The 25,461-nt window shown below is 40.5% G+C and overlaps 1 protein-coding gene across 2 annotated transcripts; it reads right to left on the bottom strand.

Annotated features, from left to right (window-relative positions):
- On the bottom strand, nucleotides 1-25,461 carry NFE2L2 (NFE2 like bZIP transcription factor 2). Of its 2 annotated transcripts, none has more exons than XM_086616094.1 (5): nucleotides 25,391-25,461; nucleotides 5,542-5,811; nucleotides 5,281-5,376; nucleotides 4,441-4,620; nucleotides 1-2,322 (listed from the first exon to the last, which is right to left on the bottom strand). In XM_086616094.1, exons 1-5 carry the CDS (start codon nucleotides 25,418-25,420, stop codon nucleotides 1,114-1,116), a joined length of 1,785 nt encoding a protein of 594 aa, XP_086472220.1. In that variant the 5' UTR covers nucleotides 25,421-25,461; the 3' UTR covers nucleotides 1-1,113. The 2 variants fall into 2 exon arrangements, with proteins under 2 accessions (XP_086472220.1, XP_086472221.1); XM_086616095.1 differs by lacking the exon at nucleotides 25,391-25,461 and adding an exon at nucleotides 24,873-24,926.

The raw sequence follows: 25,461 nt of genomic DNA, 5'->3' as shown, positions 1-25,461 counted from the left end.
TGAAGAGTAAACAAAACAATGCTATTTATTTGCCCAATTTTTATTCTCTTATAAATCATAATTTAAACTCCACAACACTTCAGTTAATTGAGCACATGTTCCAAACAGTGCGCTTGGTTGGCAGGTAGCATGCCTTTTTGCCTAAGCTCCAAAATAACAGCAATGACTGTGTTTGCTGATCGGAGTTAGAGACACACAGTGTGTTTCCAGACCAAATACTCAAAAACGTACAGAATTTTTACCTGGAAAAAAAACGCATAATGCTGACAATGTTTTAATAAACAGATTTTAAATGCCTTTGGAGGAAAGATCTCCTCACGAGTTTAGTGTTCAAAGAGCAAAACAAAAACATGTAAACTTAGCATAGACTTGAAACTTAAAGTTACACAATCCTTCCAACTGGCAGTTAAAATTATGCTGAACGAAGCGTTAGTAATGCTGACAACGCTGCGTGGTACATTCCTGGTTATTAAGCATATTTGTTACATGAAGACTCAGCCTTGAAAAACCAGTGAGGATTTCCCTTCTTTAGGGAAACAGATGCGTATGAAGTAGAGTTGAAAAAGAGTTTAATGAACTGATAAATCAAAATCAAACACAAAGCATCAACTTTTATACTAAATTAAAATTGTATATTAAATATAAAGCAAGTATAAATGTGTAAGAAAAATGGGAAACAAACACTATTGCATATTTATAAAAAAGTGTCAGAAGCCATACTGTTTGTCTTGGAAGAAATTGTATTTAGAAGGCTAAAATCATTTTTATATATATATATATATCAAATCTATGAATATAACTAGAGATAAGAACAGTATATAAATATGGTATCTTTAAATATTTACATGTATATGGAAACTAGTCAAAGTGGTGCTACAAGAAGGGAACGTCTGTTACAAAATTGAGATTACAAGTTTTGCATACATCCATCTGCGTTACACTGTTAGTTTTAAACTTGCATCCTCCATAAACTAATCATCAACTTCAAAATTATCATTGCATAGACTTACTTGAAAATATTACCTAATTCTGCATTCCACCTCACAGTAAAAACTACCAGGATAACGATACAAAAATAGTAACTCAGAGAACAGTAGCCAGCTGTGCTGCCCTTCAAAGTTTAGTCTCTGACTTCCTGCTCTTAGGAACAAGAAAGACATTGCCATCTCTGGTTTGCTGCAGTGAATATTCACTAGGAGAGTAAGACTTTCCGTCTTCATCACATAGCATGCTGAAGACCTCAAGGTATAAGGTGGTTAGTTGCTTTTTCAGTTGATGAAGGCTTTTGTCGTGCTCTCCTTTTTCCTTAAGCAATTTCTCTTTCTCATCTTTTAGGTTACTCAAGTCTTGCTCCAGTTCCACTATATTTTCCAGTTTTCTTTTACGGCAGTTTTGAGCAGCCACTTTGTTCTTGCCTCTCCTGCGTATGTCTCGAATAAGCGCAAGCTGGGCTTCATTGAACTGCTCCTTAGACATCATTTCATTGAAGTCATCAACGGGGAGATTGATGATTTTTTCAACAGGAAAAGGGATCTGCAGAGCTTTTGCTCTTTGCTCATCTCTCGTGAGATGAGCTTCAAAGCGGCTCGAAGGTTTATCTTTTGTGAACGGAGCTTTGGGGTGGCCTGGACCGGCCGGGGGTTCTTTCTTTGGTGTGCTTGTACGCTGCAGTCTGGGTGTTTGAGTGCTTGGCCCCACGGAGGAAAGCACTTGATCCTGGAACCGCGATGTGCGCACACGAGCACTGCTCTGCGGCACGCTTCCAGGAGCGCTATCCATGTCTTCCATTTCAGAATCGCTACAACCAAGAGTTTTATCTCCATAGGCAGACGATTCAAAAGAGCGTTCAGGCGATGCTACGCCAGAACTTGCGTTCAGTGAAATACCAGAGTCAGAGTCATTACATTCTGGTACGGTTCCTGAGTGGCTGCCATTAAAAGCTTTACACAGTGAGAAATCAGAAAGATCAATAGGTTCACTTAGAATTTCTGCGAGTGATTGACTGATTGTGTGTGGCGTTGCTGTGTCACCGTTCGCCTTTGTATCAATAAAGGTGGTGTAGAAGTCCTCACAGAAATCAGAGTTTGAAGGGGACATGTGATTTAAAGAGTTCACACTCAGCTGGCTGGTGTCTTCTGGTGGCAAAATGCTGGAAAAGGGGCCCTCGATACCATCCAGGAAATCTGGACCACAGTTAGCATCTTTTCTCATGGTAGGTAATGAGCTGTAGTAACTGTAGCTGTTGTGCATCTCTGTTGGCTTGGTGTCAGGGCTTGCGATTGTGCTTACCTCAGCCAGGTTGTCGTTTTCAATGTTAAGACACTACATGGGAAATGCAAGAGAGAAGTTGAGCAACACGTCAACAATCGGTGACAAAACCTTCCCCTATAACCCAAACACATTACATACTTTAGCAATCAACACGCGCATAAAATGGGTATGACAACATTGCTGGAAGTTGGATGATTACAACACACTTTTACTACGGCGAGGCAATCTAGGAAGAAGACTAGATAGATGCCTAAGCAAGAGTATGAAGCAACTTGTTCTAGACAAAGCTATTTAGATTAAGACAGCAGAGCCTCTCAAATTCATAGCAAGATGCTGAAGGGACCCATTCCAATGCACTCAATGCTACATGGAAGCTGCACAGAGCCCTCCTGTTCTGCTAAATTGCAGTGGGGATCCTGGAGCTGCCAGGTCTGAACTGCTCACAAGCACCACTGCTAGAAATGGCACGAGTACAGTAAATGGAAAATTACTGAATGAGACTTAATGAGCATTACTAGCAAACAATTACTTTTAACACTCTTAATTTCATGTTATGTGATAGATTTTTTTTTTCCTCTCAAAAAACCAAGATTGTTTTAGGATTTACTGAACAAAACAGCTGTTCAGTGCAGAGAAATGTAATTCTCGGTGAAATAAAGAGTACTAACATGAAGCCTTGCAAACATTAACTCACCCCACATACTTTTAGTTAAGCTGGCTAACATCAGCATGAGCGTCGAAGACTATTACACTGCTGGGCTCTCATTGGCTACAAGACCAATGTTCTTTCCAACGGGGTGGCAGTCTCTTAACTGAAACTGAAATGTGTGCCTGCTGTCCCCAAAGAATTAGGCAATTACCAAAATGATTCTGTTTCTCTTAAGAAGGGACCACACACTGATTATTTAACCAGAGATCATTCAAATCTAAGCGAAGGTTTTGAATGTGAGAGCTTTTTTGTTTGTTTTTGTTTCTTTTTTCTTTTCTTCAAACATAATTCGTAAAAAGTGATGCCCTCAATTTAATTACCTGGCTTCTTTCAGAAGATTATTCAATTATTATTCAGAATTACTGCAATAGATAATTTTGGTTTGGTTTCTTAATGTATTTTCAGCATCACTGCTACCTCTTCACAGCCAACTGCCCTTGTTACTTATGTGGGGCTCTTAAGCTCTACCACAGCAGTAAAAATTAGGAAACTAGGAAGATTTTGAAAAATATAAAAAGAAGAAGGGAAAAAGTAGAGTGGCAGAAAAAACACAGTTCTGGCAAACACTTGTTTGGGGTTTGTTTTTTTTTTTTAAATATTATTCAGATTTACAGGCATTCCACAGGGCAGTCATCTCTTGTGTTAATAATATAAAAGTAGAGCAGCATCATGCTAACATACGATGACGTTCTACAATATGTTGGAAAACATATTTACTCAATTTTATAGCTAAATCTAACGAAAATGTAAATAGAAACGTAAGTATAGGAGGAAAAAATAAAACCTGGAAGTCCTGTGTAATGCACAATTTAGAAATATAGCAAAGTGATTTTTTTTGTTCCTTTGAAATATTCAGTTCATTTACATTACATAATTAGTTCTTATTGAACATAACATAAACAGTAGTTATATAACTATACCTGACTCTTCTATGTGTCTAAATATATGTTCTACTATCATCTTTACAGAATCTTTTCCTTAGATAAAAGTTGAATGCAAAAGTAACCATAAATGATTCACACAACTGTGCACAGAAAAAAACCCCAAACATTTACAATAACTGCTTGTGGAAACAATTCCTGTTGTAGATCCGTAATTCAGAAGTGTCCATTTTTAAGCAGCTGAAATTTCAACCACGATCATGCTGTTACAAGTTGCATGCAGAGGCAAACAATGATTTGCTAAATCTGGGGAGGTTCTGATTGGGAAGACAGATTGTGTTTTATTAAGGCCTTCTGATAAACAACTCATTTCCTTCCTCCTGTATTTTTTTCAGTATATTACTTCTAAAAAAATTAAAGCTCATATTGAATTATAGATATCCCACAGGTGTAGAAACTAATATGACAGTCATAATCACCATCTGTTAAGATGCTCCTGTACTGCATTCTCCAAAATACCATACTCTTCCAAAATATCCTGCTATTTTTTTTCAGGTACTTATCACACTAAACCTTTACCTGTAACTCTGGAAGGGACAATAATTCTTCCCAAACTTGCTCTATGTTCTGCATATTCGCTGCATCAGTAAGTGGAACTAAACCAGGTGATTCAGGTGGCTGAGTTTGATCAGAGGAAATGAAGACTGGATTGCTATCAATCTGAGCAGGAACCAGTGACTGTAATGCAGCTGAAGAAGCCTGGAGCATTTGAAAAAAAAAAAAATTAAAAAGAACAAACCAAACATCAACAAAAAAAAACCACCCAAAAAATGAACTTGACTTTTCCAAAGCAAAACTCTGGTTTTTGGTGTTCTACCATTTCTGCAGAACAGACAGGTATTTCTTAACAAAAACACTTTTTATAAATAATTGGATAACATACAAATATTCCCAAGAAAGGAGTTTCCACATTAAGGATAGAAAAAAAAAAAAGCTAGAAACTGGCTCGTGAAGGCCGTATCCTTACACATCAAACAGTCTGGGCCAGCACATGGAAATAAAGCAACTCAAATGCACCAACTCCAGAGCTGCACTAAGCTCACTGTAACAAACTGACAATGTCCACTGCCATGATTTGCAGCAACCGGAATGGCTGCCATCCGCTGGTGCTATACGCTGAATGCTGGCTGCAGGATTCAGTGAGCAGAAGGAACACAAGAATGCCGCTCCACTCCCTCCGGAGGCAGCCCTTGTTCAAGCCTACTACGCTGCTTTATTCCAGTTGGAGTCGGCTTGGGGACAAAACTCAAAGCATATCACAAACTAGTAGTTTGGTGAACACAAATTTTAGTACGAGAAGACATGAGACTGATCCCCCTAGAAGACCACCCGTGAAACCGCTGTACTGAACGTTTTTACCTCATTGTCGTCTATAAATGGGAACGCTTCTGCCAAGAGCTGCATGCAGTCATCAAAGGACAAGTCCTCTGCTTCTGGTTTTGAACTCTGTGTGGTCTGAATAGGAAAGTTACGAAAAAAATGTTACTGCATCTTTGAATAACTGAAGAATCTTCCATTACAGCAACAAATGCAAATTCATTTTAGGTAACCACTCACATTATGTCTTCCTGTGAACGGAAAAAGGTTTAAACACGCTCACACACACGTATAAGAGTTTACCTGTGAAAAACCGGTTGGTGGCTCAGTATTTTCTGACTGAATGCGCTGAGCTGGCTGAACTGGAACAAATTCACCTGTCTCTTCGTCTAACTCCAGCTGAGCCAGCAAGGCTTTCTCCTGCTCTTTTTGGAGCTGCTCTTGTCTTTCCTTTTCAAGTTTCTTCTGTTTCTCGAGTTCATACTCCTTCTGTCGTTGACTAAAATCAAAAACTTCACGTCTTACCCCAAGGTCTATATCTTGCCTCCAAAGGATGTCGATCAAGTTCATGTCCTGCAATAGAAATACTCTTTTTAAGCAAGTGTCCTCCCCAGCAAAACTGTTTTAGAACAACAGCAAAGCTTTTAAATTCTGCATTAAACAGGCAGACGCAAGTAACTGAGGCTTATTCTCTTCATCCTACAAAATTATCTAAATAAAATATGGCTCTATACGATCTTTCTGAAGTGGGTAAACTGATGGATTGGTTGCTGTGGCCCAGCTCACAGGCTTACAGAAACTGAGCAATTTGTTACAATTGGTAAGGTAATACATAAACTAGACAGAGCATAAATATATTCTTCCTTCCCAAGCTAGCTCATAGAAAACATGAAGTTATAGAATGAATTATGTCACATTAAGAAAGTAATTTTTAGAAGAAGAGAAATTGAAATGTTCGCCCATGTAATTTTTTTCAGTAAAGCCTGACTAAAAACATGACAAGGGCTATCCAAAGTACCTCTAACAGCCATACTGCAAAACATATTTTAAAATATTTATGTTCCATCCTGGTAAGCAGAACAGGGCTTCAGAGTCTGAGGATAACCTTGTTTCCAAGTCACCAAGAGACATAACATCATGATAGCACTCAACAGAATTATTAAGACTATTGGTAAAAAATTGTAATTTAAAGCTTAGTCTAAGTTGATGTTCTAGTGCGGTTGGTTTGGAGCAGCTGAGGATGAACTAGAGGTCAACAGGTGTCAAATTTTGGTAATCAGTTGGCCTCTGGCTCATCACAGAGTCAATCATTATCAGACAGCTAACAATGACCGAGATTTCTTGGAAATTAGCTACCCCTTGCACCTATAGTGTTTCAAAAGACAAATTAAACTCTGCTATTTAGGCAAAACCACCCAGTTAATACTACTTGATTTGGCTACAATTTCTTTTAATTTATTGCATAGGGTTTTTTTTAGTGGGAGGTGGGTTGGTGGATTGTTTTGGGTTTTTGTTTTTTTTACTGTTCAAATATTCAATATTTTTAAGGACTAAGTTTGGACTACTTCTGTGAAGAAAATCTAACACTCAAAAATCATCAATTTTGATGTCAGCTGATAGAGAATTTTAATACTTGGTAGATAGATTTGTCAGATGGGTAAATGCCAAAAATGTTTAGCTGGTGCCTGGGAGTTTTGATTTTATGGCATGTTTCATTATTCTTAAAATTACCCTTTAGCAGCAGCACACAAAAATAACGTTCAGTGTTGGGCATTCCCATCAGGCTAGCACACTACAAATAACAAACCAAACGCTACATTTCCTCTAAACAGAACTTTACCAATTCAGCAAGCAGTTCTACACCCAAGACACGTTTAATTTTGCCACCATATAAAAATTAAAACGTTCCCTTATCTCTAAAGGCTATTTTGAAATAGAGAAACAAAGTAACCTGAACACCAAGTCATGCTGCCATTCAAAACGATCGCTTCCGTACAGCAGTTTGGACAAAAAGCTTCAGGGCAAGTCCACATTTGAACAAACCAATTCATTATTCTCCTTTCTTCATTAAGAACACTATACTATTAACACTTATATTTACACATTGCATGAACTACTTCTGCTAGTTACTAAAAAATTTACTTTTCTCTAAAATCAGGCAGTTACATAAAATGTCTGTGTGTAACACAATGCAGGCATTCCCAAATCTAAGACATATTTAATATACCTTCCTGGGAGAGACCACACTCGGCTTTAATGGCCAGCAATGAAGAAGCTGAAATAATTACAGTGACTGCCCAAGACAATGTTTGGTCTCTCCAGATTGGCAGGGTAAAACGAACTAATTAAGTTCTGCAGTAATTGGAGATATTGCAATATGGTATAGCTTCATTAAGGGCCAGTAGTTTACCAGCTGCTCACTGTCTCCTCCTGCAGCAGATTCAAAACTGTTTCCTAGTGTCAGAGCATTTGCAATATGTTCTGGATAAAACTGCAGGATCTGGATTTTAGGGCTCACTTCTGAATTATTCATTTACAGGGCACCTTTTAAAATGTGACTGAAAAGATTTTTTTATATGTATAATGCACGAGGCTGTGAATTAACAGAGCTGTTTTCCTCCCTGACTTGCAACAGACTACAGCACAAAAATAGAACTGCTGCTCAGTTTCAGTTTAAATCACAAAAGCCAAAAGCGATCACAAAAAAGAGGTACAGAAGTTTTCCTTAAGAAGAAAAAACACGTAGCCTTACTGCAAAAACTTAAGGCACAGCTATTAAATCTTTCAACCATACTTCTGATTGTATTCATTACCAAAATAAGTAGCCTTGGGTGCTGTCTCGTTTGTGGGATGACAGACCTCCAAAGACACCAGCTGGCCAAAAAAAACAAATGGTGCGGCTGTACACCACCTCCCGGTGTGTGTGCAGCAATCAATTCAGCAAGTGGGATTATTTTTTGAATGAACGAATATGCGCACATGGTTTCAAGAATTTTCAGGATCTTGGGCTCTTGTTTGAGAAACATGACAGCATTGATCAGCTCCTGTCACTGTTTTTGCAGGGACCATATTTAGCCCAGCATCTTTTCTGTGGCAAAGGGCTGAGCTTCGCTAAACAGTGTTGTGCTCTACCCTGGCGAGAGATGCTTGTCGGGAGCACCTTTTTTATTTAATTTAGTTGTTGTATTTATGACACTTAAAACCAAATGGGTAAGTCTGGGTTTTGGTGGGGTTTTTTGTGTTTGTTTTTTTTTTTTAAATTATCACCATATAATCAGAAAAGAGCCCTCTTATTTTCAGTTTGAGAAGTTCTATATAAATACAGCAATATTAGCCTTAACTTCAAATAACGATTCGAGTAATTACTCTTCACGTGAATGGGTTGCATGGAGGAAGTGTTCTTCTGTTCAATATACTAATATGTAATATCATCTAATAGCATATGATTTAAATATTAACCTGCCGTTTAACACTAATCTATAATTTCAGCCACTGCTTTTAGTAATACTGGCCTTTTCAAGAGAAAAAAAAATAAATCTGGGCATTAGTCCAAAGCCTCAGGTCAAAGTTAACACAGTCAACATTGACCAGTGATTCACTAAGGAGGGAATCACAACCCTCAGCACGAGCTGATGGCAAAGAACTAAATAAAAAAATTGCAGTCTAAAGCAAATGTATCACAATTTTGCTCCTTCAGCCTCCCCCTTTAAATTACTTCTCTGCCTTACTGAACACTATCACGCACACAGAGGTATCCACAGACACAGGCAGCCACTCTATTTTAGGGTTATCACTGAAGCATTTCTCCCCTTTCACGGTGACAGCATCACAAAAATAACCGTGTATTTGATGCCTGGAGCATTTAACTAAAGCTACTAAAAGGTATTTTACTTCTTGCCTGTGCAACAGCTACCCTCTAATTTCTAGATGCCTCAATACGATGTGCTGCTCTCGGAAAGGTTCATTCAGAGGGATGGTGGGCGAGCACAGATTCACATCTGAACTGGAGCATGTGCACCGAGACTTCTGTGAAAGATTCATCTGACCCGGGGCTCGCTGCTGCCCTTTGGAGCCCGCGAACCACTTCCCTTAATGCCAGATGTATTTACTGTAAAGGCGCCAGCGGTCTCTCATGTGACCGAGTCCACCACGAGTGCCCGTTTGTTCTTTCCCCCGTTGTGCAATTTCTTGAATTGCATCAGAGGAAGCAACGGTTTTGGCAGAGCCCCGGCGCGGCGCAGGAAGAGCCAGGAGGCCGCCGCTGCAGGAGGAAGGACCTGTGCCGGGAGGGAGAGCTACCGCAATGCTTCCCCCTCGTCTGGAGCTCAGCTCTCTCCCACTCAACACCAATGCCCATTTTAAGAAACACAGTACAGTATTTAATGTGTGTATGACCATTGTCCAACATTTTTAACTTCTGGGAAAGTAATATGGTTTTAATTTTTTTTTTCCCAAGCAGATAGACAGTGATTTGATCTTGTTTATAATATTTTCTTCACAATTTTGTAAATACAGAGAGAACTTCTCTCAACAGAAGACATGCTTTGCTTTCCCATGCTCCACGTAAGCAGGAGGTGCCTTGAACTCATGGTTTGATTTTTATTTTTTTTTTTCATTTAGTGATATGCTCTTCCAACCACATTGATAGCTTAGTTTGGACATATAAAGGCACTTTTAATAAGATAAACATAAATGTTAAACAATTCACATTAAGTCACCATCTGGCCCTCAATGGAAATTTTCATGTTTTAGATTTACATATCAGCATTTGCCATCTGGGCAGAGTCTGTTATATATTTTATGAGAAAATCTCTGACTACGTTGTAAAGTTCGACAATTAAGTCTTATTGCTCCTAAACAAACATATTTGCAAAAGGGTAAACAAAGGAAAGAGACCCTGTTTTCATATTATTTCATAGACTGACTTTTGTGCTTTAAACAAAGGGCTAATCTTTAATTTCATCCCTGGTTGGTTTATCTGAGTAGTTTTCATTTTGTTTGGAATAAGCCATTTACAGGTAGCACTGGTAAAGTGGAAATGTCCAGCAGCCCAAGTGTCAGCAGAGAAACAATCTGCCATCTCAGATAGCGCTTTCTACCCGTTATTAACTATTCCCTTAATACAGAGTACATCATGGGTTTTATGCATTTACTTCTTAAAGTCATGCCTTTTGCAACGTAAATTGGGAACACTAGCAGGATCTCTCACCAGACAGGGATTTGTTTTGCTTTCCTGTGATCTGTTAGCACCTAACTCCAAGAAGAGAGAAGATTTCACATGCCAGCACAAGTAAATGAAAATGCAACAGAATCAATGGCTACTGTGTCCAGCAGGGAGCTCAGACCAGGACCCTCAAGAATCACGAAAACACTCCTATAGCTTACTCAGACAGCAAAGTATCCTCCAATTCCTATTTGTTTTCCAGAAAGTGAAAGGAATGAACAAAAAGCTCCGTACATTTTTGCTTTATTCAAAAAGCATGTGGGAAGTGAGGATCGAGTACCTGAGATACTCCAAGGCAAGAACGAAAGGGAGGGTATCAAGTAATAAGCAAGTACCAGAGAAGAAGCTGGAAGCATCTTACCACTTTGGAAAAGCAGAGGCAGTAGTAGCAACAGCTGGAATGTTTTCCTCTCATTATCCTCAGGAGGAACTGATTTTGTTCGAGTAGGTTTTAAGATTGATTAATAAATCATTTGATGTTTTCAGATGATCTCTGAAATCACCATAACTAGTGGTTTGTTTTACAATTTTTTTTTCCAGGTAAGTTACTTATTTAATTACAACTCATTAATTAGAGAAAAAAAATAATCCTGGACACATAAGCATCATGCTTCCAAGAAAGCACAGAAAGCAGATAAAGTTAGCTCAACACCGTAACTTCTTAAAAACAGAGTTTTGAAAGCTGACCCATATTTTATCTCTTACAACTGGAAATTGAAGAACAAAAGTGAACTCAAGAACATGGAAGGGACAGTGTAAACAGGAAAAATTTGAACGAGCAGCGGCCCTTATGAGAAGAATAGGGAAAAAGGAATGGCAGAAGCTATTTATGCTGCAGGGCAGAGGGGTACAAGAGCAATTTTAGATGTCTGGATTTAGGATTTGGAAGTGTGACAGAATGGACAGCTGTCAAACAAAGGCATGTGACAGCCACCTTTGATTTGTGAATGCACAAGGTCAAATCCCTGACTGCCCTGTGGAGCTGCCTGCTGTCCCACATTCTTCACCAAGACCTTCCAGGCAATCCAGGAGGAAACAGGGTGCTTGGGTGTGTGTGCCCATTGTGCTCTGCCTGGCCCTAAAGAGTCTTTAGATGCCCGATATCTTGGTCAGCAAACTCTTTTTAAGCCCTGGCAGACTAACTAAAGGTTGGAAAGCCATAGCTTTAAAGAACTGATGTTGTAAGAGAATTTCCATTCCATGTCTATATAAATAAGCTTGTAGAAGAAATGCTGACCATGACATTCTTCTGTCCCAACAGAGACATTTGAGATAATCTCAGTCCCTGAAATGTAAGTGTTTGTAGGCAAACTTCATTTACTTATTGAAGAAAGAAACCTCTAGAATGCTTTGGCAGGCCACGAACAGAGTCTTGGTATTTCTAGAAGTATTTAGCCTCTGTTTTCTCCTCATATACATCTCATATTTCAAACTGTACGCCCCACTGTATTCCAGCAGGCTCTCCTAATAAAGGCCAAATTGTCAAGATCTACTCTTATAAATTAGATTAGCTGAAAAACTCCTTGGCTGGATTGTCCAGCATTCTTAAGAAAGTTTAACTCACCACAAGCCTTCTCTGAGCAGCATTCTGACAAAGACGAGGAGAAGCTCTAACTGGCTGGAAGGACAATCTTCCCCTACAAGTGCAATTCTGGACACTACCCACCCACTCTCCCTCCAGGAATAACTCCTCTGAGAGGAGGAAGATTTACGTATTTCACCTGAAGTGTCATCTTCCAGGTATGGAATCAACAAAGGCTAAGACTGCAAGATCTGTATGGCTCCCAGCGCGATGGTTTTCCCATATGATACATTCTATGGCAAGCAAGCTTTCCAAACTGTGAAGGAAAGCATATACCTCATGTATTCTCCAGTAATAGTGAAAAGAGAGTTTTCTTTAACCCTAAAGAATGTAAAATCAACCAGAATGTAACTGCAATAAAGAATAGCCATTGTAGACTGTTTATGGTCATTAATGTCCTAACTTCTTCCCAACTCTGAAAGCTGCAAAATCCTAATGCTAACAGTAGAGCAAGACTGCAGCAGGAAAAGAAAAACACCCTCATCAGAAAGACAGCAAAGAGAAGGAAAAGGAAGGACATAAAGAGCAGTTTACTTCTTCACTTTGACAGTAGTTTTCTTTTTCCGCAAAAATCAATCAATCCTCACCTCACTCCTTAAAATACTGAACGTGTGTGAGAGCCTCACAGCACTCCCCTCCAGTCTGGGGCACAGCAGCAGGAGTGACATTCTCCTCTCTGGCTCATTAATCTCTAGAGTCAGAAATACATACATACCTCCTTTTCCCACCACATTTGTCTGCCTTGAGGTGACCATTTCTGGTACAACAGATCAGGGGATTCTTGCTTAGTACTGCAGATCTTTTTGCAGAAGATCGTTTGGTGCTCTATTTCAGACACTCCAGAAGTAGCTGTGTTTTTCTAAATTGTTTAATCAATACGTATTTTAGAAGGTAGCTTTGAAAGAACAGAGTTTAATACACAGTATGAGGTTTCCAGGGCCTGAATGGTCCCAAGACTGATCCTACCTCAACATTAAAAAAAAAAAAGGGGGGGGGGAGAGGGGAGAAGCACCAAAACCCATCTCATTTGCACAGCTTACAGAAAGCAAAGTCTTAAATGTGACATTGGTACTTATTTTCCTTGTACAATATATGACTTTTCAAATGACATTCTGTAGTATTCATGGTCAAATCTGTCATGCATTGTATCTGCTTCAAATTGCCCTATTTCTGCCTTAGCCTAAAGGAAAAGGCAGAGTGAGGTCTGATGTTGTGAGCTGTGATTTCTTGAATAAATTTAACTCTGCCCATATTTACAAGCACTACCCTGGCTGCTAAGCAAAAGCCAAAAATGGTCATGGGTGTCATCCAGCCTCTTCCAACTTAGTCCTAAATCTCCTGACATCCCAGAGTGCTTTTTGGAACATCAGTATCTAAAGCAATGAATCTTACATGTTTTCAGAGATTTGTTGTCTCAGTTATATAGCTCCCATTCTTCTTTTTTCCCTTTTAGGTCTTAATTATATTGCATTAACCCAAATTCCACTTTTCCACAGTATATTTGGCTGGTATAAAAGCTTTACGGTCCCTTAAGCTGAAAAAGGGATTTGGAATTTCAGTAGAAGGGAGCCATTTACTTGCTACTTCTTTACTCTATCTTGCATCAGCAGCAGTTACAAAATGACGAAGTCAATAAGCACACAAAGTTACTATGTATTCAAGTTGTAGTCCATTACACAAGTTGCATAATGAAATTGGGAGGCTAGCAAAAATATGTGGGTTAGGCTATTTGTTTTTACATGCTTGGTGCATCAACAACACTCTGCTGTGTTGCCCCAGCAAGAAAACTGAGTGACTCTGCTGTGACTGACTTTCTTGCTGTTGCCTGATCCCCGAGCACTGCACCACATAACTCCGTTTCAGAAGGTATTCAAATAGCAGCCATCTCAGACAGAAGTCTACTTCATTTCAGGAAAACATCGTCTTAATGGCTTTATTTGCGTTTGGGTTTCTTTTTTTCCCTCCCAAGTCAAAACTACATCATAAAAACCCCTGGCATGTATTGAATTTTGTCATTTATACAACAAAAAAATTCCTTACCTTACATGTAAACAAATATTATAAAAATACACAGCATCTGAAAATACCGCTGATCTTTTAACCACAGGAATACGAAAGCCTCTGTGTCCCAATTCATTTTACATATTGAACCCACAGTACTTGGAAAACAATTACCTGTTAAATGATTATCTTCAAGCCATCCTGCTGTACCCAGCCAGGCATGTAGCGTGTGCGGACATTGCCACAGGCTACTCATTAGTTCATCTACAAGAGGATTTGTTTATAATAACGACTCAGTCATCTGGGAAACGCCATCCAGTCAAATTATAGTACACTCTTACGTCCAAGGAAACAAATCAGGAGCAAGAAAAGATGAACACAGAAAAAGAGAAAAAGAACCTAACAAAACTGCACATAACATTTTTTAGGTTGTATTAGCCTTGGGCTATAACCTATTAGTCACTATTTTGATTTCGTCAGGATTACACACCTTTTGGAAAAGCATGTTCCAAACCAAACCAAACATGAAAACAGTGCGTTTGTTTGTGAGTCAAAATATTCTCCAGGAGTATTTAGAACCTTTCTTGCACTACACATTTTCACTGCACTGGGATCATCCCATAAATCCCCCATTTTTAGTTGTCATTTTGCTGATGGCTGGGCAGGTTATGAGGAGAGGCACCAGATGGGTCATTACAGTTGCACTAGAGCCTGGATGTGGAAACAGCGTGCTCAAGTATTACCAGAAGCACGTCCCACCGAGTTTGACCTCACTGATCTCACAAGCAACTTTGTTGTTCGTGGGCCAAACTACAATTACAAGCAAGAGGAATATTGGTGCGAGTTAGAAAGTGCTGGGGCTCACTAACTCTACTGCCAGCACACATCCATCAGCCCTCCTTCAGCAACACAGACATCTACTCCATAAGGTTGCACCAAGGAAATTCTTCCATGCTTCCAAGCTGAGCTGACAAAGAAAGAGCACGGATGCTTTCAAACTCAGAACTCGGCACACAAACATGGCATCAGGCCAGAAGTTCTATCTTGAGACTAAAAGCTGAAGAATACGGTCACATCGCAGGGAGCACAGCTTGCTCCAGAGGTGGCCAGCTGTGACGTTCTGTATACATCAGCCCATGGCTGGCAGAGTGCGTAGGTGCCTACCTTCCACTGCAGACTGAGGCACCGCTGTTACGTACTTTTGTGGACCAGAGTCTTGCAATTAATGTGCACTTTTCACATACACAATTTATTCAGATAATGCTGGGAATTTAGCATCATTGCGCAGTTTTGAATAAATAAGCAGGATCAATTGTTTTGTTTTGGTTTTGAGTGTTCAACTTCAAATACACTTGCAAAGGTTACTCAGTTTCTAAAAAGGGAACAAAAAATCCCCACAAAACAGAAAGAAGGCCAAAATACATTGCTATTCAACTGCTGACCACTGGACAGTACAGGATCACAACAGATTTAAGGAAGGGATCCCCAGTGCGGCAAATTTTTGCTGTGGTGACACTTTATCTTTCCAAACAAATAATTTATGGTTAAATGGTTTATTTGACACTGCACAGCCTTCATTAGTGACATACCACAGAAAAGCTTCAGTAAACAAGGATACCATTCAACTGTGCACTGATGACTAAAAACGTTCTCCCTAAATTTACATGAAAAACCATAGAAATCATTATTTAATTTGCATGAAAGGAGCTCGTATAGCTCTTCCCCTTCCTCCAGCCACACCAAGATACACGATGAGAGTTCTTTTTCCATAGAACGAGGCAAGGATAGTTTTTACTCATTTTCTTAAGCACTTGTAATTCACATATTTCTCAGCAAAAAGCAATCTTCTAAAAATCATCAACCTCCACAAAGGTTTCAGGAAGCTCTTCCACTTGAAGGTCCTGCAAAGTTAAACAACTAAACGAGAAAGCTCAAGAAGGGCCAACATGTCAGGGAGCCACATGCCAATTTATCATTTTTGTACACAATGACAGCGTTTGCTTAAAGGTAAAGCCACCGAGGAACTGAACAGCACTGCGTATAAAAGTAAAGCTTTGTTTCTGTGTAGTGCAATCCAGCCCTCACTTAGTCCTGTGTAGTATTCAATTCAATACAAGTCCTGTGTAGTATTCAATTTATAAATTTTGAAAGCAAAAGGAGCTACTTCACCTTCCAAGAGTAGGTTAATGGTTTTATACTTCTTACCAAGTTACATAACAACAGTAATTCTTGATACCCTCAAAAGACCAATAAAAGCCCCAAAACTCAAACATCAGCAGTTGTGTCCTTCCATCCAAATCTAGAGCCTCCACTGCCCACCAGAGTTCTTGGCGCATCCATGTCTGTCCCCTCGGAGTACACAGGGGGTTCATTCGCTCGCAGTCTGTACAGCTGATTATCACAAGGCTGCTCCTTTCGGCCTTTTGATTAAATAGGTGGATGTACCCAAGAAACCAAGGTAGAGGCCAATCCCTGACGTGTGTCCCCTCACACATTCTACCAGCACCTACAATGGCCAAAACAAGGCCGTTTTTCACAAATAACAAACATGTCAATACCTCATCCATTCATAAGCAGTAAACATTCTCCAGGCATGTTAAGATGGTAAATAAACATTAAAGATTGGAGGCGGAAGGCTATCCAGTTTGCAAGTATATTGCAGTACAGTATATTTACCAGACTGTTTCTAAAAATCAGCATTTACAGCTGATTTAATTGCTTTCCAGATGTACTTAGAATCAATTTGTTGAGCAAAAAGTGTAAGACGACCAATTGTAAAATAAGAAAACATGGAATGCAACGAAAACGTCAAGTTTGGATGTTAAACAGTTTTCTGCCTTTGACCAAAACACTTTACTTCCTTATGCCTCAGTAAATACTCGGAAAAAATCAGATTATAGAAAATTATCAGTAAAAATTGCAAGATTCTAAAACTTCTCTATAGCATAGTTAATTCAGGCAACAAGAGACCGAGATCTTGTCAGAAAAAAAATCACTACTCAGAGTCAGGAACGAACTGTTAATTCTGTCATTACTACTTGCAGTTTATAAGACCTTGTTTGCCATCTCTGCCACACACACACACAATTTATCAAAACCTCTCATACCAAGCTTCATTTTTAATTTAAAAATTATTCTATGACTCCAAACTTAGTAACAGAGTTTTTCAGACTAATTTAAAGCACTCCGTTAATACTTTGGTTATTGAAGTGGCTTCCATTCTTCATTTTGCCAGCAAAAAGAAACCTCAAGAGAAGACAGATGTCTAGAGATGTTCACACTGGTTATCAGCTGAACAAGGATTCCCAAGAGTTGTAGGTGCAGACTAGATGCCTGAAGTGGCAGATGATAAAGGATCACAAATCAAGCTGGAAAACATTCCACGGAACTACAGCATTCAACTGAGCCACAATAACTTCTACTAGTTGAAGAATTGACTTGATAATATTCTAGTTCAAAAACCAGAACCGAATTAGAAAGCACAGTACCAGAAGTCACTGTGCTGTAATTCTCTGTTACAGCATACACAGCTATGAGGCAACTAAACACGATGTGCATTTCCATCATCAAAGAATTAAATCTAAATAATTTGGAAGATCAGCTGTCAGAAGCTATGACTGAGTTTGAAATAAGTTCTGTTTTATCATATTACGCTATTTTAATATTTTTGTTATTGAAGTGTTTCCATTTTGACCCCTAGGTATCTTAAATCCTACTTGTTTTAAAGTTTACTTGGGTTTGATTTATTTTGCAAATATGAGTGGGACAGTCTTCCAGAAATTCCTCAGCTGACACAGATCTGATCAAGACCCATCTATAGCAGAAAAAAGTGCAAACACAATTCAATGTTATAAACCAGAAAATATGTCCGTGCATGTCATGCCAAATAATTCACAGAAGGTTGTGCCAGGGTCTACAGTACGCTTGTTCCAAGGACGCTTGATGACTGTATTATCTGTACCGGTGCATACATATCAGTTACTACTTCTGTGGCATCGGTGAAGACGAGCGTTAGTCTAACAAGCTGGAGTGGAATATTCCCATTAATACATCTCAGATGACCTCTGCCACTAAAGTCTCCATGTTCTCCTTCCAGCCAGGAAGCTGCTGAAATATTGTTACCCATCTGAGCTGAGCTGCACCAACCTGCAGAGCCGCCCACCCGCCTCTGCCACCCTCTTTTGCCCATCGTTTTATTACCCAGCTGATTGCTGAACATGTCATCTGGTCACATAACCACATGCAATCTAACTGGAAATATCCTGGTTTAGGACAAAATTCAGCCTTCTTACCCAACAGCACGTAACTTAACCAAACAGTTCCTGAAGACAGAAAGAAGAAATGACCAAGCGCCCAGGCCCAGGCCTGGCAGGCAGAAAGACTGACCATCTGCAATGGGAGCAGGCAGCATTCAGAGTGGCAGATCTGCACTGACTGCGTGCTGCCTGGGAATTCCCAATGGGGATCTTCCAAGAGCCCAAGCAGCACGGGAATTGCTCCACTCTAATTATAGCAATAAGTAGAGAGGTACTAATTTTACCACAAGGGTTCAAACAAACAAAACCCTCCAGGATCTTTCTATTACAGCTCTTTCTGGCTAAACAGAATGACGATCTGAGCAGGAAGCAAATCAAAGTCACAGCAGCTTTCCACATAACCCAGCAGTAGAAAAGTGCTTCAACATTTAGTGGGCATTAATTTCAAACTCAGCAAATAGGCACACCCTTAATCATAAAACAAACCTCTTCTTAAAGGCAGGCTATCAACCAAGCTCCTTCTGAGTCAATTTCTCAAGTATGCAAACTTTGTTTTGCAAGCAGTCTCCACGAGCGGATTTTTTTCATCCTTATAGGAGACAGCACATAAAACCAATACAGCCAACAGCAATAAAACTTTGAAACTGCAAGACAGAGGTGGGGGCAAAGAAGGAAAACTTATCTTTATGTTTCATAGTCATACAGAATATACTTCCTTAAAAGGTTTGAAAGAGACGGTTTCAAACTGGTCTTACATAACTTGTTGCTGCAACATCAAACTTAAAAGGAACTTTTTCTTTCTCTTCTCTTTTTTAATTGCATTGCTTGTAATAACACTGCAGAAGTTGGCCTAAAAGTCTTAAGATTCTGCAGGACAAGTACAAGGTTGGGTGTCTCAACTCCCTCAGTACCGCAATAGCATCAAAGATGTTCTTCTTGAAATGGTTTAGTTTAACTGTAAAGATAGGAAACAATAGTTGTTTGCAGCACTTTCAAAATAACTTAGCTAAAAATAAACACTATTTTACATTCCTTCTTCCCAGTGTAAAAACAGCAGCTAATCAGGCCAAAATCAGAAATATAAACTGATTATGAGAAACTTCAACCAGATCTGCAGTACCTAAATTGCACCCACGCAAGTATTATTTCTAAGCTATACCCACTCTACTGCAGCCTTGCCAATTAGTACTTGTACTAGGGATTATTAACACACCACTGAGCAGCAGTTACACTCTGCTGGTAAAACAATGCTCTCTTAACTTTGAGTTATTAATCCTCTTATTAACTCCTATTAGCTTTCTAACATCTTCATGATCAACATATCAAAATATTTAATTCTTTTGAAATATTACAGTAGAAATTAAGAGCCAAACACAAAGCCCATGTATCAACACATAACATTCAAAAATCAACATGTCAGTTAAAGAAAAACAAGCAAATATTTTACCAAGAATTTAAAATGGCTAAAGTCAGAAAACAGAAGATGGTTCATAAGGTGAAGACGAATCCTCTTCTCCAAAGCAGTGAAGTAATTAAACAATTTTATCCTTAGTTGATGTTGTTACAGACTGCTCAGTTATCCAAATTAATATTTAATTTAAATATACAGTGCCAAAGTAATATTTAATTTAAATGTACGTTTCTGAGAGACTTTGCTTCTATTTGAAACAGGCACTGTTGGACTGTGTACGTCAAGGTAAAACTACGCTAATATTAAAACAAGATACCCTGCTGAGGAATGTATTTTTTTATCTCCTTATTTTAAAAGGTGGGAAAGAAAATTTTAAAATATCTATCTAAAAATCACTGAAATAAAGAAATCCTGAGGCAGAGCTGTCCCTGTGCACGCTTCAGTACTGTGCTGCACAGAGCACTAATACTGCTCTTACACTTCAGGAAGGTTCACGCACTACGGATCGATCAGCTTCTTGCAACTGCCGATTAATCCGTGATTGTCACTACCTTTGCTTTTCCTGCACAGAAAGCAGTTACTGGGTAGGAAAGACAAAAAGTACACAATGCCTATCTTCACTTGAAAGGTACTTGCCAGAATTTGTTTCAGATAAGCTTTCCATGGTTTAATGCAGCTTTATACGCCACAGATAGCGTTGCTGGCTTCATTTTCACTGGCTGGTTTAATTGTTTACCTTAATAAACCAAACAGGCCCTAAAAGTATTACTGTTGAGCAATCCTGAGTGGGACTTCAGTTCACTGTGTATCAGTCATCTTTGGATAACACAAATTCAGTCATGAATTCCAAGTCCTCCTACTTGACTTTCCATTGGTCTATGTAGAAAGACTTGCAGAGGTTGCAGATTAAGAGTTCCCAAAACCAGTTAAACTAGATCATCGCCAAAAAGGAACTAATCTGTCCAACACATTGTATTCTCTTGCCTTCACCTAAAACTGCATTCTGTGGCACAAAGTCCAACTTTGGTATAATAGACTGTATCAGAAAAATGAACAGACTTCAAACCCTCTCAAGTTCTCTAGGAATGTGCTCTACTGAAATAATAGGTTACTTACGGCTGCAACGAGATGGAGGCCAAAACAAACTTTAACTAGGTGATTAACCTGGAGACTTTGGAGGACTTTTTGCTGGCTGCAACTCAAGCACAGCAGCAGGGGATTAATATTTAATTCATGCCGACAGGTTACTGCCTGGACTTGTACTGCACTAGCCTCAGCCAACACAATCACTGCAGATACATCACACTTTCACAAATTGACCTAATTTTAGTGAATGGTTTAGTCATTTTAAAGTTTATCTTCATAATTTTAAAGGGGAAAAAAAAAGAAAAAAGTGCTGATCTAGATATTAAAAAAAAAAAAAAATCGAACAAATTCCTTCATTCCAATGAAGCACATATCCAGTGCTACAGGCATGGGCAATGTCAGTGTCGTTTACTGCCATCATCTGAACTTTCTATATTCTCTCCTTCTTCCCTAAGCTCACCCTCACCCTTTTGTGGACCTGCAATTGACTCTTTTTCACACTCCTTTAAAAATCTAAAGCATTCTAAAAAAAAAATCTCAGTGACAGACTCTGGCAGCTTTTGCTGTTTTGGGGTTTTTGTTGGTTCTATTGAAGGACCAAACATCACAGAATTTTACAAATATATAGGAAAAATTATATCAAAAAGCCAGTATGAATTAATTTTACTGAGAAAGTGAATGAACAAATATTTCACTTAGCTCCTTCCACTTCTAGTGTTCCTGATCATCATCTCGCAAAGCCCAGAGTATTCCGCAAAGGTATGTGATATTTCTTTAATGAAATGAGTATGTTCAACATGCTACTGCTACGTTCATTTCAGTTAGGATCACAACAGTAGCAATATCAAACAGATATTCTTCTGCTTTGAAAATTTAAGATACAGATCTTAAGGAAAAGAAACCAAAAGGGTATTCAGGTGCAACACCAGATATAATAATCCAACATGTTTTTAACAATATCCTCATCCTTCAGGATTATACATAACCTGCTGCATTCTTACTCAGGATAAGAATTTTTCAATCCGAAAAAAAAAAAAAAAAAGAAAAAGAAAAGTAAGGGACAGAGAGCCAAAATTTATTCTTCCCCATGAACATTAGTGGGAAGTGTACACAAGCCTTCCTAACCACCCACATAGTGCTATAAAAACGTCTTATGTTCTTTAAAGCACTAGAGATCATCCAGCTGCCCTCTGCTTACACTGAATGTTCTTTTTGTTCCAGTTTGGTCGCTTTCAAATATTTCCCAACAAAGTTTCAAAGCCAAACTCTTCTCCAACTTTTGAGTTCTAACCACAAACTTCTTCAAGGCTGATTTTCAGAGGCAATTAACTTCTTGCCTTTCCATCAATTTCCAATGTAATTGTAAATTCTCAGCACTTTCTAAAGACAGACTACAGAACAGTGTTCGTATATGATGGATATTGACTGCAGTAACAATAATATCCAATTAGCTGCTCTCCTGAAGGGATTGACAGTCAGCTCCTATTAGTCCACATTCATTTCAGCTAAATGTACTACATTGCATTACATCTACCACTAGCTTAACTGAAAGGTATTCTTTTGTGAGTTTTGAAGGAAAGACAGGTATCAGTGCAGCTTGATATCAAGGTGAGCACAGAACTGAGAGGGTCAAAATAAACGCATTTTTACTTAAGACAGAGCTTGTGATACTCTCTCATCTACTTCCTCCAAACTTATCCACAATTTTAGTAGATAACTTTATATTTAGAAATGTAGATGTTTTCTTATACTGAAATGTATCCAAATAGATAGACATTTCTACAGGTATCTTGATCCGATATTCCTATTCAACAGGATTATTAAACTTCTCAAGAAACAACAAAAAGACCCAAACAAACAAACAAACCAAAAAAGACCATAAAGCCAAAAACCAAAGACTTGCTGTCAAGCCTGAGCAGTGCACTTGTTTCTCTTTCCCTGCAGAATCTACCCTCATGTGGAAACAACAGGCCACTAGGGAATAAAAAATAAACCCATTCACTCGACAATTTAACGTAGCATGTAATAAAAAAAAAGTATGTGTAATTTCTCGTTAAAACCCCTTAGACTGAAGGGATCACACTAATTGAGCTGGAGACTCTTCGGGGCAGTTCTCTAGGTAGAAAAACCCTTAACGGATACACTTAACCCAGGCATTCAATTATTTGCTTACTTGGCTTTGCCAGTTGTTAGTCGGTCTTACTTCAGCCCAAGTGCAACCCACAGCTTCATTCTTTGTGTTGGAAAGTGAATTCTTTTTGCTCTCTTCTTGTCATAAGGCTCAATTTAATAACTGATAAGCTTGCTGAGCTGTTTTACAAGGTTACAAGGAACTATCTCAATAACTTTGAATTTACTGGAGAACGGCTACTATGAGAACATTGTGCTTTTGCAAGCATGATTTGAAACATCTTGACACTTGTTCCATTGTGTTCTTCTTTCTTAAATGTTGATGTCTGTGTTGGTAGTGTGTAATAGACAACATCTCATTTCACCTCTGCATACAGAGACGCATCCTATTTCCAGGCAGACAGGCACAATAAAGGAATATTTTTTTCCCAAGAACATCACAGGCAACGGCACTGCTAACTCCCACAGAAGGATGTAGCAGAAAGTGACAATTTTACATTCTGGTTAGAGCAAGATCAATCCCAGCCCTTCACGTTTACTTGTTCTGCTATGACAATTGCGACCAGGCACATAAAAGACTAAGAGCTTGCACCGTATCTGCACAAGCACGCACACTTCCCACCTGCCGGCTTGCGAAATCGGAGGGGCTAAATGAAGGCTGTGCTCCCCGTCTCTCGTTATGAGCGAACGTTTTATGAGAATGAGTATTTAAGTTTTCCATGTAATAAATACATTTAAAACTGAATGTGGTGCCTTTTCAGGCCAGGTCTGCAAGAGAAGAAACCAGCAGCTGTTAAGCTCAGACAGGAAAACTGCAACAGGTGACTTGGTAGAAAGGGTTTGACAAAGTAGGCAAACAAGCAACAAAAGCTAGGTTTGCTGGCAGGGAAGTCACAGTGGATTGGGCAAGAAGGTACAAAAGCAGGTACACAGGAATCAGTCTGTAAAGATTCTCTTAGAAATGAGAACAAAAATGCCATAGCTGGATACTATAGGCAAAGAGAAATTCACATGGTGTTTATGTAGCACAGGCCAAGAGCCTGATTTTTGTTGAAGGAACCAAGGAGGCAAGGTGGAGGTCACAGACACACTAGCCAGGGCTAGAAAAACAGATGTGCCATGAGTGGCCTAAGACAGAAAAGCAACAGCATTCAACGAACAGGAAAAGGTACATCCAACACTGTTAAAGAGATGTTACCTGTAGAAAGTACCCACTATCCTAAAAGATGGACAATGTTAAAAAACAAGCCTCTATTGCATAGCATATATGATACCAACATACACTGAAAGAGCCTCAAAACTCAAGTCTTAAATTTGTAGCATTAAAGGAACTAAAACAGCTCCAGATGAAGTTTCAAGTATTACTTCTTTAAACCTAACACTTAGTTGACAAGGACATGTTTTCAATTTAAAAGCCCAAGAAAAACATATAATGATTACATAAATTTAAATTGGAGTTCAATCATGTTTTCAGTTATTCAGCCCACTCTTGTGCAACTGGTCTGCAATCCTAAAGCACTGAACTCCCCCGGGCCGGGCTTTTAAGGAAGGGGTTTCGTAGCACCAGAGTACAAACCACAGACACACCCAAACAACCCTAAGCCCCCAAGAGACCTGTCTTCGAGGGGACCACCACGACGTAACCTCCTCCTGTGTCCAAACCCCCGGCAGGGCTCTGGCTCCAGCAGCAGGCAGAGGTGCAAGGGCAGCCGCCGGGCACAGACCCCCACCTGCGGCCCAGGCCGAGCCCGGAGCCCCCCCGGTCCAGGCTCGGCAGGCTGCGTGTGAGAGGCTGAACAACCCCCGGCCGCCCCGGGGAAGTGCATGATTGTGCAACAGCTCCCGCCGGCCCGCCTCGGGCCGCACGCCGGCGGGGACAGGGCCCCGGCGGGGCAACTGCGACGGGCAGCCGCGCCGCGACGGAAGGGACCTGCGGTAACTCACCCGAGCGAGGAGCGGGAGACGCGCGGGCACGCCGGGGGCAGCGACGCGAGTCTGCGCCCGGCGCGGACAGCCCCTCTGGCGGCGGGCGCCTCCCCGGCCGCTCCCTCAGGGGCCGACGCCGGCCGGCCCGCTCGCCCTCCCCAGCTCCTCCGGGCTCCCGCCCCCGCCCGAGGCTGCCCGCAGCGGGCAGCTGCCGCGGAGGCGGCTCCTGGAGGCCCTGACTGACCTCTCCGCGACCGGCGCGGGCGGGAAGAGCCCCAGCCCAGCCCGGCCCGGCCCCCCACGCGGCGAAGCGCGGCGGGGGGGCTGCGGGGCTCCCACGGCCCCGCCCCGCCCCCGCCGTGACTCAGCGCGTTCGCAGGGGCGGGGCAGCGCCACGTGCTCCGCCGGCCTCGTGACCGCGGGCCCCGCCCCTCGCCCGGACACCCACCGGGCCGGGCCGGGCCCGCCGGGGGTCCGCGCCGGGCGCCGGCGCCTCCGCTCCCGCCCTCCTTCCCTCCCGCCGGCCGCGCTCTCACCTGGGCGGCGGGGGGCAGCTCGATCTCCATCGCGCGGGGCCGGGGCACGCAGGGAGGCCGGTACGGCGCGG

The sequence above is a fragment of the Tauraco erythrolophus genome, chromosome 8 (genome assembly GCF_009769465.1).
Source record: "Tauraco erythrolophus isolate bTauEry1 chromosome 8, bTauEry1.pri, whole genome shotgun sequence".
NCBI classification, from domain to species: Eukaryota; Metazoa; Chordata; class Aves; order Musophagiformes; family Musophagidae; genus Tauraco; species Tauraco erythrolophus.
This window is presented reverse-complemented; position numbering and strand designations above follow the sequence as displayed.